General features: G+C 40.7%; 1 protein-coding gene across 2 annotated transcripts in view; it reads right to left on the reverse strand.

Moving 5' to 3' along the window:
• Window positions 1-4389: 4389 nt before the first annotated feature.
• The window catches only part of LOC309560736 (cdc42 effector protein 2-like), a 52177-nt gene continuing 43597 nt past the window's right edge, over window positions 4390-12969 (reverse strand). For both annotated transcript variants that reach the window (XM_082264368.1, XM_082264369.1), the window contains exon 2: window positions 4390-6129. In XM_082264368.1, the coding sequence (XP_082120494.1) occupies window positions 5290-5991 (702 nt within the window). In that variant the 5' untranslated portion in view covers window positions 5992-6129 and the 3' untranslated portion in view covers window positions 4390-5289. The remainder of the gene's footprint in view (window positions 6130-12969) is intronic.

Genomic DNA, 12969 nt, shown 5'->3' on the forward strand with positions numbered 1-12969 from the left:
CTGCTTTGTGTTCTGTCACATTAGAAAACCTATTGAAACGCATAGTGGCTATTATGGAACGCATGGTTCATGCGCAGTAAGTTGTTCTAGTCCGAATGTAAATTCCGGTTGCAGAATCTGATAGGTAGCGGTATTCTGATAGAACAGAGGCCCAACAATCATCATACAGCAAGCCCTACGGGGATAGTGCTACATGTGTATGTATAAATGTGAGTTAGGGACCTTAGGGCAGGGACTGATGTGAATATACAATACATTTGTAAAGCCTTGCATAAATTGATGGCGCTATATGAGTACCAGTAATAAATAAAAGAACACTGGGCATCTATTCAGCGGCTCCTGCGGGGGTAGCGCTGCACAAGAACCGATTGGAATCTCTGAACCAGCTGACCGGTAACAAACACTTTCTTTCCAATTTACACACATACATGCATACTATAATTATGACACAGTGTAGCAAATTATTAACACATCTTTAATTTAAACTAACAAGTATCTAATTCTTATTTATACTTCCAGATGAGTAGGAAGCGTCTTGTGCCCCATAATATAGAAACAATGATTTCGATACAAAACCATTATTACAAAGATTACAAAACAAAGGTAAAAAGCCAAATTAGTCTGGTGTATTATACCCATGCAGAACTGAGTTTTCAGTGAAAATATCCAACAGAGTATCATACAAAACAGAATATGTAGCATTACCGATGCGGTCCAGCAGAGGGCACAGTGACAGGGAGAGAAAGATGCCTCAATGGAATGAGATAGTCGGGATGTGACAGCTATCAGATACCATGCTGAGCTGACAGGGCAGAGTAGAATTTAAAATACACTTTCCCATCCTCGTCAATTACTGCTATTATTATTGCTTTTGCATAAACTCTTAGTAAGCTTGCCCTGTCCTCCGTCCTTCTACACAATAAAACAAGTGCCGTCAGCCACTGTCAAAAGAAATGAATATTTATCCCAAAGGATTTACGTGCTTATCATTAAACAAACAAAACGGAGACTAAATTGTAGCTTTGTGTGACACATTGATTGTCTTTGATATAAACATTTATCAAAGGTTCGGTCTTTTCGGAAAAAATGATTTCAATTTACCACAACAAACAGCGATTCATTTTTTAAAATGATTTTCAAACCTGCATAACACTTCCACATTGACATTATCTATTTACAAATGACCCATGTCTAAAAATTAGTCTTTTGCCCTTGATACCTGCTAAATCTAATTTCTGGGTGTACATACTTCCAATTAGCTGAGCAGTCTTGCTTATGGCTTGTACAGAAGAAAAGGATCCCTGTAGCCACACATCTGCATGGTCCCTGAAATCAGTGTGAAAGTGACAACCCCAGCCTGGACTCTAGCCAGGCCATGCCCCCATGTGTTTTGTTCCGCCCCTCGGAACGTAGTCATATCCCCATAACTAAGCTCCGATGGGCTGAGCGAGGCATGTTGGGGGTGTCCAGGCTGAAGTTGCCATTTTTTCACTGATTTCAGGGACCATACAAATCATACAAATGTGTGGCTATGGGGATCCTTTTCTTCTTTACAAGCCATAGCAGGAGCTGGAATAAGCTCCATTCAGCACAAGTATCCAATAAAGAAATGAATGACCGCACTTCCAAATGCTACGAGATCTTTAATGCAGTAAAATCATCCAACAAACAGAATCAAAGATAGTTTATGACGCTTGTCGGAAGATCATTGTTGACGGGTCTGCAGGCATCCATGTTCTTGGATAGAAAACTGGTTACAGGGGCATGTCCAAAGGGTGGTGATAAACAACGTGTACTCAAACTGGTCTGGAGTGGTAAGTGGGGTCCCCCAAGGCTCAGTCCTGGGACCAATTTTGTTCAATTTATTCATAAATAACATCGAGGACGGGATCATTAGATCAATCTCAGTTTTCGCGGATGACACAAAAATAGGCAGGGCAATAACTTCTCATCAAGATATAGAAATCTTACAGAATGACATGAACAAAATAACAGAATGGCAACTACATGGCAAATGAGGTTTAATATAGAGAAATGTAAGATATTGCACTTGGGGGCAAAGAACATAAACACAAATTATGCTCTGGGGGGGGGGGGACCTCTGGGGGAATCCAGGATGAAGGAAGATCTGGGGGTTCTAGTGGAAGATAGACTAAGCAATAGCATGCAATGTCAAGCTGCAGCTGCTAAAGCCGGCAGAATATTATCATGCATAAAGAAGGGGATATATTCCAGAGATAAAGCTATAATTCTGCCACCTTATAAAACCCCGGTCCGCCCACATCTTGAGTATTCTGTCCAGTACTGGTCGCCAATCCTCAGAAGGGATGTGCTGGAACTGGAGAGAGTCCAAAGAAGGGCAACTAAACTAATTATGGAATTGGAGGACCTTAAATATGAGGAGCGATTAGAAGCACTTAATTTATTCTCCTTGGAGAGGAGACGCCTGAGAGGGGACATGATAGCGATTTACAAATACCTCAATGGTGATCCCAGCATAGGAAAAAAACAATTTAGTCTCAAGGAGTGCAAGGACACGTGGCCGCACAATGAGATTAGAGGAGAGGCGGTTTAACCTTAAGCTGCGTAAGGGGTTCTTCACTGTAAGGGCGGTGAGAATGTGGAACTCTCTTCCACAATTGGTGGTAGCTGAGGGGAGTATGGCTACTTTTAAAAGACTCTTGGACGTGCATCTCACAGATCACAAAATTAAGGGTTATGGGGAATGATCACGTCACTGACACACACACACCTGTGCAGGTTGAACTGGATTGACTGTTGTTTTTATTCAACCTCAACTACTATCTATGTAACTATGTCATGAACTCTCTTTGATTCTGTTTGTTGGATGATTTTACTGCATTAAAGATCTCGTAGCATTTCGAAGTGCGGTCAATTATTTCTTTATTGGATACATTCACCGGGCCACGGACTGGACCTGCACACCTTTGCCTACCAGCTTTCACTTCATCACCTCGAGCAGCGTTATCTCCATTTTGGCCTCCATCCCACGCAAGCACTCCCAGTGGCGGGTGCTCAAAGACACCCAGCTTCAACAGAGCCTGAGCGGCACACTCATTCACTTATTGAGAATTTACCTTGTCTCATGTCTCCCTGTAAAAACATCCCATCAATGTCACCTGGGGGCCGTGTTGGATGCGAATGGTGCAAACACAAATCTGGTCCTTGCAATGCAGAAGGCCTGCTCAGCTCCATCCCCTACGCCAATGGTATTCATAGCAATTGGACACTGTCTGCAGAGGGCTAATCACAGGCCGGGTACCAACAGCACAGCAGGCCAGCTCAACACCATTGCCAATGCTAAATATTTCATCAGAGGCGAGAACATCGCTAAAAAAGCTGATAATGTTGCAAGAGAACTGGTAAGTTCTCATGTATGGCTTTACTTGCCAAATCTAATTTCGGTCTTTGCAAAGAGGATATAGTATTGTAATTTTGTAAATTTACTGGTAATTTTGGAGTGAGTGGTTAACCTTTAAGACTAACACATTGTTCTATATAAGCTAAAAATCTCCACTAATAAATATAAAATCTGAATCTTCTTTACTCATAGCCATCTATAAGACTTCACTTTCTTCTACCCATCCAATATCATCAATCAGTTGAGAACCTAAAGTGTAATTGTGGGTGGGGCCATGATTCATCTGGATGACAATACCGACACCTCCTAATGTATGCACCCAAATTAACTTCCAGACCCTGAAAACTGAGGTTGCTTTATTATGCCCTGTTATCAGCGACCCTGTCTTCCTGCTTCACATAGATGGCCCCAAGGGCCAAGAGGGCGTTAGGTAGAGCAGGAAGAGATGGGCCACAGTGTGACCAGTGTAACCTTGCCTGGTGGTTTCCTAGTGGAGTGTAGCAGACTGTTGTGGAAATTACCGAGGGCCACTGCAAGCACTCAAATCCCTCTGCCTTTTCATCCTTTAGTTGGTTTAGTATGACAATGGAGCCCTCCCCATATGAAAGAAAAATATATTTCCAATATATTTAGGGAAATTTTTTTAGAAATATATTGAATATGGCCAAAATTGTAGCATTTCAAATTTAATTCCAATATATTTCGGGGGGAAAAAATGAATTTTTTAAAAAATATATTTTAAATATATTTTTCTTCCATGTGGGTCAGGTCTCTTTGAAAAGCAAGATATTATTTTAAATGTTAAACTACTGAAATTGTTGTTAAATGCAGACAATACCACGTTTATATGCAGTATAGAATCTGGAAATCTGAAAATATATTCACCACATCACTATGCAAGCCATTTTTAACTTTTACTAACTTACATTTCCATTTCAGTCTGTAGCTGGCAATACAGCTTCCTAAACTGTAAATATACCTTACTTGCAAACATGGCAACAGTGATCAGTTTGTACATGGGATTCCTGGAATTTTCATACCCCCGCTTATGTAACTGGCTTACTGGGTTTCCCAGAAGCATGCACAGAGCTTGAGGTCAAATAACAGTCATCCACTGAACTGCCCTGCATTAAAAGTTCTGTCTGTAATCAGATTTTAAAAAAGTGCTGCATGTCAAAAACAATGCAATGGTTCATATTGCTCTTTTGGGACTGATCATGTAATTATAGTAGATACCCCCTGTCACTTTTAGCAGTGCACTGGCATTGACAACTTCAATGTCTATTAAAAAAAAAAAAAAAAACATAAGAAAATCCAATGAAATTATTGCAATTTTTTATAGCTGTAGTAGTCTTTTTACACAAGACTAATAAAAAAATGTAGATTGGGTAAGCTTTTACATCTATATCAGATGTGCAACATTTATTGGACATTTGATATCCATAAATTGTACTGTAAACCGGAGCTTGCTTTTTTTTTTCATTTACATCAATGTAGCACATCTCTTGTAAACCAAGCCAAAGCTAGATAATTGGTTTGGCCACAAATTTCCTGCACTGAAAGCACAAAACATGCATATGGTGTGAATGAGCCATGAGCATTTTGTGGCCTGTAATATTTTGAAGTTTGCCTTTAGTTCTTTAACCTGTTAAAGAAATGTGTATAATAAATAGTATTATTCTCTGTAAGTGTTCATGCCAGCAAAATGTCATTCTATAATATATTGTAATATTCTTATGCTAATATGAAATACTGTTGTCATAATAGGAAACCAAATATCCATAGGTCTTGTCGGCAGATGATGGTCCAACTCTACTATTTAGTCAGCAGTTCTTTTTGTAGCACTTCTGTACTAATAAATAGTGTCCGTTCACAACTATTTACAAAACGTTTATGTGTTGCCAATGTCACGAAGCTTTATAACCATCCATTATCCTCAAGACATCATCCAAGATGGATGGGCCAAGGTCCAGCTCCAGCCCAAACAGTGACTCAGATGGAGTGTCCACAATCTTAGAATCTGTGCAGTCTGGCTCATCTTGAGATGCATCTGTCCCATGTTCTTGGGTGTACATGTTTCCAGTAATGGAACCCTCCGAAGAGCAAGCTGAACTTGTCAAAACCCTGCTGCTCTCCTCCTGTGAGATAGAGGAGAAGGACATTTCTTCTTCTCTATGAAAGCGTCCCTCTCCATAGCTGACAGACATAGAACGTTGGCTTGGAGCATCATCCAGGTGGAGCCTGGGTGGTTTTGGAGGTGCCTTCTCCTTACTTTGGGTACCAGTGAAGACGGGGAGAGACACTGCATTTTTGAGAAAGGGACGGAAGCTTCCATCACTGTCATGAGAGTGAAACTCTTGGTCGATACTGGTGTCTGTACTCTGCATAGTCAATTTCCGGCCCAAGTTTGGAAGCAGATCATACTTTCCTTGCAAAAAGGACAATTCACCAAACATGTCTTCTTGCCCTTCCAGTCCTATGTGAGCACTATGCCTGAAGTCTCCCAGAGGTGGGCTTATCATCTCCCTTGATAAAACATCACGTAACTTTGGCTTTTTACCCCGTTTGGGAGTTGAGGTTTTCAAATAAATTGGTGTTTTAGCTGGCATTCTGCACTGACAAGATTGATAGCAAAAAAACTTCTGAGTACCTCCACAAGAAGTATCACCAAGGCAATTAAATGTCTATAATGGACATTGTCTTCAGTAGGATAAATATATTGCTTGAAAACAAATTCTCCTTTGAACCTGAAAGAAAAATGTTCGATATTAATTTGGGAATGTCAATATACAATATGTATTTAATTGTAATCCTCTCAAATGTTTTTTATTCAAAGTGGACCTTCTAGTAACTTTATGAGTTTGCCTGAATGCATTCTTGACTTACCACAATATACAAAAATAGTTTTTAAAAAACTGTACTTTTTATTATTAATAATGAAGAGGAAAGTGAGGTAATCCCTAATTTCAATAGTATCCCCAGAACAGCGTCACCTTTGGAAGCTTTCCCCTCTTTTCTATTTCTAGTAGCAGCCTAAAATCTGGAATTTCCATTTACTTTCACACTCAGTGGTAACAGAAAGACTGAACCTCCCTAACGGTGCACAGACAACAATAAAAACCAGACAGGCATTCTAAACCCCCTGCATTCTATCCAAAACTAGAAAAAAAGTTTTGCCTTTATTATACTTAAATGAATTAACTGCCTTAACGCAACTTGCTAGAATGTAACGTTGTGAATGGGCTCTGAATGTGGAACAGACTTTGGGGACCTTAAATGTAGCACAAATTCATATACACAGCTGCATAATTTTCTGCATATTTATTAATAAAGGAAAAAAGCAAAAATAGTGCTTCACTTTTGCTTCCAATTTGGACCGTCTTTCAGGTGTAATAGTATTCTAATACAGCGCACTATAGACAAATATTTATACAGCGCTATATATAAAATCAAATAAAGTGACAATGTGCATCATATAAATCAATAAACTTGCTTACAGTGCAATATATATTCCTCTTAGGTGCAATATATAATGTCAAAATAGTGCATTCAAAGTAAAGTGCATAAAAGTCCACTAAAATATAAATATAACCGTGGTTTAAAATTCAATAAAGTGCTTGATAGATGTTTCCATATAAAAGTGCAAGTGACACCACCACCGTTTAGCCACCAGATGGCCTCTCACCTCACTGAAGCATTAAACCAGCATTGAATCCTCAAAAAAATGCCACTTCCTGGATCGATCTCTCACCATCCCATGGACATGATATGTGAATAAAGATAATGAGGCATCTAAGTGTACACTGCTAGCCACCCCCTACTAAGGAAGTCGTGATGCGAAAGCATAAGACGCCACGCATATAGGGGACGGAGACCTGGACAGACGAGCGGCGACCCACCAGCACGGCTCCCGACAGCTACTGTTTTTGGCGTGTACGGTCCGCACAAGCCCATTGTGCTGATTCATGTGAGTGCAATTCTACTTTGAATGTGAATCAATTAAAGGATAATAGCAGTGTACACTTAGATGCCTCATTATCTTTATTCACATATCATGTCCATGGGATGGTGAGAGATCGATCCAGGAAGTGGCATTTATTGAGGATTCAATGCTGGTTTAATGCTTCAGTGAGGTGAGAGGCCATCTGGTGGCTAAACGGTGGTGGTGTCACTTGCACTTTTATATGGAAACATCTATCAAGCACTTTATTGAATTTTAAACCACGGTTATATTCATATTTTAGTGGACTTTTATGCACTTTACTTTGAATGCACTATATTGACATTATATATTGCACCTAAGAGGAATATATATTGCACTGTAAGCGAGTTTGTTGATTTATATGATGCACATTGTCACTTTATTTGATTTTATATAGCGCTGTATAAATATTTGTCTATAGTTAATTTCTCCCATTAGTGAAGGAGGTTCTATATAGCTGCTGTATTTTCTTTATGTGTCCCAAATTATTGGGTCTTAACACTATACCCCTTTATATTTAATTGCGCTGATTTAGCTTTTTGCATAATACAGCGCACTGCTGACATTCACTAGCACTATGAGCCTATGACTACTCACACAGCAACAATAGAAATTTTTAAATTAAAAAAAAAAACAGCACCTATTTAGAATCCATTGTAATGTTTATTAAACATATATAAAGGTAAAAAAAAAAACATCCATGCTGATGTGTTTCAGCTAATTCTGACCTTACTTATAGCATTAGAATGGACAGATATTGGCTTCTTGGGTTCATTGGCTCTACATACCTTAAAGTGCTGCCATGCACATTGTGTCGTTGGTTTGAAGGATTTTCCTGACCAGTTAAGCTAATTAATGTGACTGGTGTGCAACGGCTTAAAAAGGAAGAACTTCAAGTGGATGTAAACCCCATTCATGAAATCTGACCTATGCACATCTATCTGTAATGTTTACCTATCTCTCTCCCAAGCCCCAGGTCACGTGTCTTTCTGCTGCTCTGTTCCTCTGTAATCAGCATGATAACTTCTGACAAGTTATCCGACACAGTAGATAAAAGCAGCTGGAAATTTGTGTCAGGGAAGGGACTTAGAGACAGATAAGCAGATAGCTTGTCTATTCACAGCACAGCTCTGCAAGTTACTTCGTTCCTCTGTTCCATGTGGAGAGGGGGGGTGCACCTTTCCTCCAATCAGCTCACACAGTGCCTAGACACCCCCCCCCCTCCCACTGCTGAATGAGGAAACAAAATTTCTAACATTAATTGCACTTTCTAAAGAATATAGAAAGCTGAAGACAGCAGATATACAGTACATGTAAAACTTATGTAGGGAGATTTGTCTCATCTCTGTGTAACATCTGAGGTTATTCACTTCACTGGGTATATGTGAGGGTTTACATCCACTTTATGGCACGCTTAATACACTTTTCCTGCACACCCCCACTGCCCCGATCTACCACCAGGTCACCTATCCACATTGTTTGTCACTCGGAACAATAAAAAAAGTGACTCATTGGTTGCTAGAAGGCAATGCACATCATACATAACTTTCTGCTGTATAAAAGAAAAAAGCCATTAGCTTGTTCTATAGAGTATAAAATCAAAAATCACGCTAACAGGAAACGGGGGCATAGTTTACTAAGCTTCAGAAACATCATACCAGTAGGAATAATCTGTATTTAATCAGAGAGGACAGGCAAAGATAAAAATAACGATGGTACACATTAATTACATGGGATCAGTATTAATAGATTTCCGGGGGAAACCAGGGCTTGCTTTTGGGATAAGCTTCCTTCCCCTTAAACAAACAGGATGGACAAGCCCTCCCAGAGCCTATCACAGAATAATTGCCTGTCACAGTCACTTTCATCCCACTTGGCCAGGACTTTCTCTTGTACTGTAGTTGATATTCTAAAGAACTAATTTGCACTGATTAAAAGACATAGAGAACTTTGGTACGGGTATTATTAGTAGAGATAGGCACCATTTGGTATGGGTATTATTAGTAGAGATAGGCACCATTTGGTACGGGTATTATTAGTAGAGATAGGCACCATTTGGTATGGGTATTATTAGTAGAGATAGGCACCAGTTAATGAGGTTTTTCCCCTCCTTCTAATGTATAAAAATCTGTCACAATCCACTAATATGCAAAATACAGTATTCTTTTAGCCGTGAACTGAGTGATCTGTTACAACTATTGAAATAAAGGATCTTTACTTAAAAATGATGACCAAAACCAAACATCTAACATATTGCAGATTATTAATCTTTAAATGTGGTGGCGGCGGGACGTTTTCTTTTTCCTTTGTTTTTCCCTAGCGATCCAGCCAGTAATACACTTCCTCGCTTAGGCAGCCTATAGAGGATTCTTTTTTTTTTTTCATTCAACCAGGAGGTTGAACAAAATTTTTTTTTTAAAAAGACAAAATTTTCCGATCCACACACTTGAGGTGGATAGGGAAATCCTCTCTACTGAGCTTTTGTATTCTGACAGATGGGAGACTTCCCCACTGGTCTCTGCTAATCGAATGGCAAAAATCCAACAGGACAGGACAGTTGTACAGAAGTCGATTGGTAGATCAACTTCTGTACAACCACCTTGTCCATACATGGATCCAAATTTGTCTGGTCCCTGATGAACCCGTCGAATTTTGATCCATGTGTGGCCAGATTTGGGGTGGCTTCACTCTATGGAGACACAACAAAACCACCATTGGACAGCAGCATTATCAATCTGGGAAAGGTTTGTGTAAGATATACTGCCAGATTTAACCACTTGCTTACTGGGCAGTTAAATGCCCCTCCTGCCCAGGCCAATTTTTAGCTTTCAGCGCTGTCATACTTTGAATGACAATTGCACAGTCATGGTACAGGGATCCTCAAACTACGGCCCTGCAGCTGTCCCATGAGGCATTGTAAAACTCTTGACATTCACAGACATGACTAGGCATGATGGGAACTGTAGTTCCTGAGCAACTGGAGGGCCATAGTTTGAAGACCCCTGTTACACAAATATAGCTTTTTTTTGGTGGTATTTAATCACTACTGAGGTTTTTATTTTTTGCTAAATGAACAAAAACAATTTGAAAAAAAATAAATAAATTTAAAGTTTGTTATAAAATTTTAAATAACAGGTAACTTTTCTACTTCATTGATGTGCGCTGATGAGGCTGCAATGATGGGTACTGATAGGCTGCACTGATAAGGCGGCATTGATGGGCACAGATAGGTATCACTGAGGAGGCGGCACTGATGGGCACTGATTAGGAGGAACTGATGAGGTGGCCGTGATAGCTGACACTGATAGGTGGCACTGAAGGGCACTTATAGATGGCAGTGATAGATGGCAGTGATAGATGACATTGGTAGGTGGCACAGATGGGCACTGTAGGTGGCACTGATAGATGGCATTGGTAGGCACTGCTAAGCAGTACTATTGGGGACTGATAGATGGCAATGGTGGGCACTGGTAGGTGGCACTGGTGGGCACTGAGGAGGCAGAAGTGACTCTCTGTGTGCGGGACCGATGTCCCATTTACATAAGTCGGTAATCTGCTTTTTTTTCTCCTCAAGCTGTCAGCGTGAGGGGGAAAAAAGTGGATTATCGACTTCTGTTTACACCACGTGATCAGCTGTCATTGGCTGACAGCTGATTACCTGGTAAGGGGCAAGGATTCGCCCCTTACTCCTATCTATTATCAGCCGAGTGTCATGGACTTGCTGATCACAGATCGCATCACCCGCCCCCTGCAGGGGTGCACAAGCAGCAGGAGCACAGGAGGACGCCTTCCCGGCAATGTAGGCTCGCTCTGTAGCTGTCTTTCGGCTAAAGCACGGACACAAAGAGGTTAAGCTGGCCATAGATGGATTGAAATTCAGCCGGTTTACCAGGAATTGACTGAATTCTGATCAATGTATGGCCTAGTTGGCTGTGCCAAAATCAATTTATCGATCGGCTTGTGTACAACCAGCCTGTGGATCTTTCCCAAACAATCAGTTCCGTCAGCTATTGCTGGCAACAGTGATTAAAGTATTCTGCCCGCGGGGATGGCTCCCTGCCAGAAGAGTACAATAGCTCAGCAGGAATGATTCCCCCATCCACATTGAATGTGTGGATGGAGGAATTGGTCACATTTTTTTTCGTTCAATTCAAAACAAAAAAAAAAAATGAATCGTGTGGCATGCCTTATGCCTCGTACACACGCAATGATTATCGGCCGACCGATCGACCGTCTTTTGTCCAGTGTTGTTGTGTTGGTTGAAATGTGCTCTAGACTGCACACAAATTTTTTCGGCCAACAACAACCAACTTCAGAAGTGATGTCATGTGCTGGTTTACTTTCCGTGTGTTTTTTCTTCTCTGAGCATGCCCAGTCTTGCTCATCTGATTTTTGTCTGCCGAAATCTGTACTGACTGACGAACAATTGGCCATTCTGTTGACGGCCAACAAAAATTTTATAGCCTGCACACCAGATTTTGTTCGGCTGAAAAGTCGCAGTCGGTTGTCGGAAGCATCATACTAACAAGCCGACAATCGGCCGATCGGACGTTGGCCGAAAATTCACGGCCAACAATCGTTGCGTGTGTACGAGGCATTAGACTTGAAAATTAACAGCTAAACTCCAGCTAACGCTTTATAAGCTATTACAGCAACAGTTTTTTTTTTTTTTTTGCTTCTGGGATATATTTATATTTTATATAAATGAATAAAAGTTGACCATTGTAAGCAACCCTGTCAGTGGTAAATGGTTTGTCCCAACCCTCTAATTGCCATTTTTGGTGTACAGCTTGGTCTGTTAACCACTTGCCGACAGCCTCATAGCACATTAACTACTACAGGGCAGCCACGCTGCGCAGAAACACACACACACACACATATATATATATATATATATATATATACAGTAAACCCCCCTCCATTGCGGGGGTTACGTTCTGGACCCAGCCGCGAAAAGTGAAATTCCGCGAAATAGAAAAACCCTATTAAAATGCATTGTAAGCATGTTTATTTTACTGTCACTGTACGTGTAGAAGCATTTTAAGGTCTTTAAACACACTTTTAAAACAATAGAAACTCATTTAAACACATAAAAGATACTGAGAGACATAGCAAGAGCTATGGAAAACACAAAAATATTCAATTTTTAATGATTTATATAGTAAAATAACATTACAAAAAAAACCGCGAATTACCGGGACCGCAAAAACTGAACCGCGATGGAGCGGGGGATTACTATATATATATATATATATATATATATACGTGATTCTGTACTTCCGGATTTTGGTTGTGAGTGTGCACCACTGGCGGCTCGCTTCCACTGTGATTTTACACAGCGGGAACTGATCAGCAGGTCCCGCTGTCCCGATGTCTGCCGGCACCTGCTGATCATTCTGTACACTGACAGAATGGCAGTCTGACTATGTAAACAAGGCAGATTGCAGTTCTGTCAGTACAGAAGGCATGGATCCTGTGCAGGGGCGGACTGACCATTCAGGGATTAGGGCACTGCCCGAGGGCCCAGGGTCAGTAGGGGGCCCCATGAGAGGCTACACACTACAGAAAGAAGCCAGGAACTTCCATGCAGGCTATGCTGTGGTAG

This window comes from Pelophylax lessonae, assembly GCF_965119305.1.
Source record: "Pelophylax lessonae genome assembly, chromosome: 7".
Lineage (NCBI taxonomy): Eukaryota > Metazoa > Chordata > Amphibia > Anura > Ranidae > Pelophylax > Pelophylax lessonae.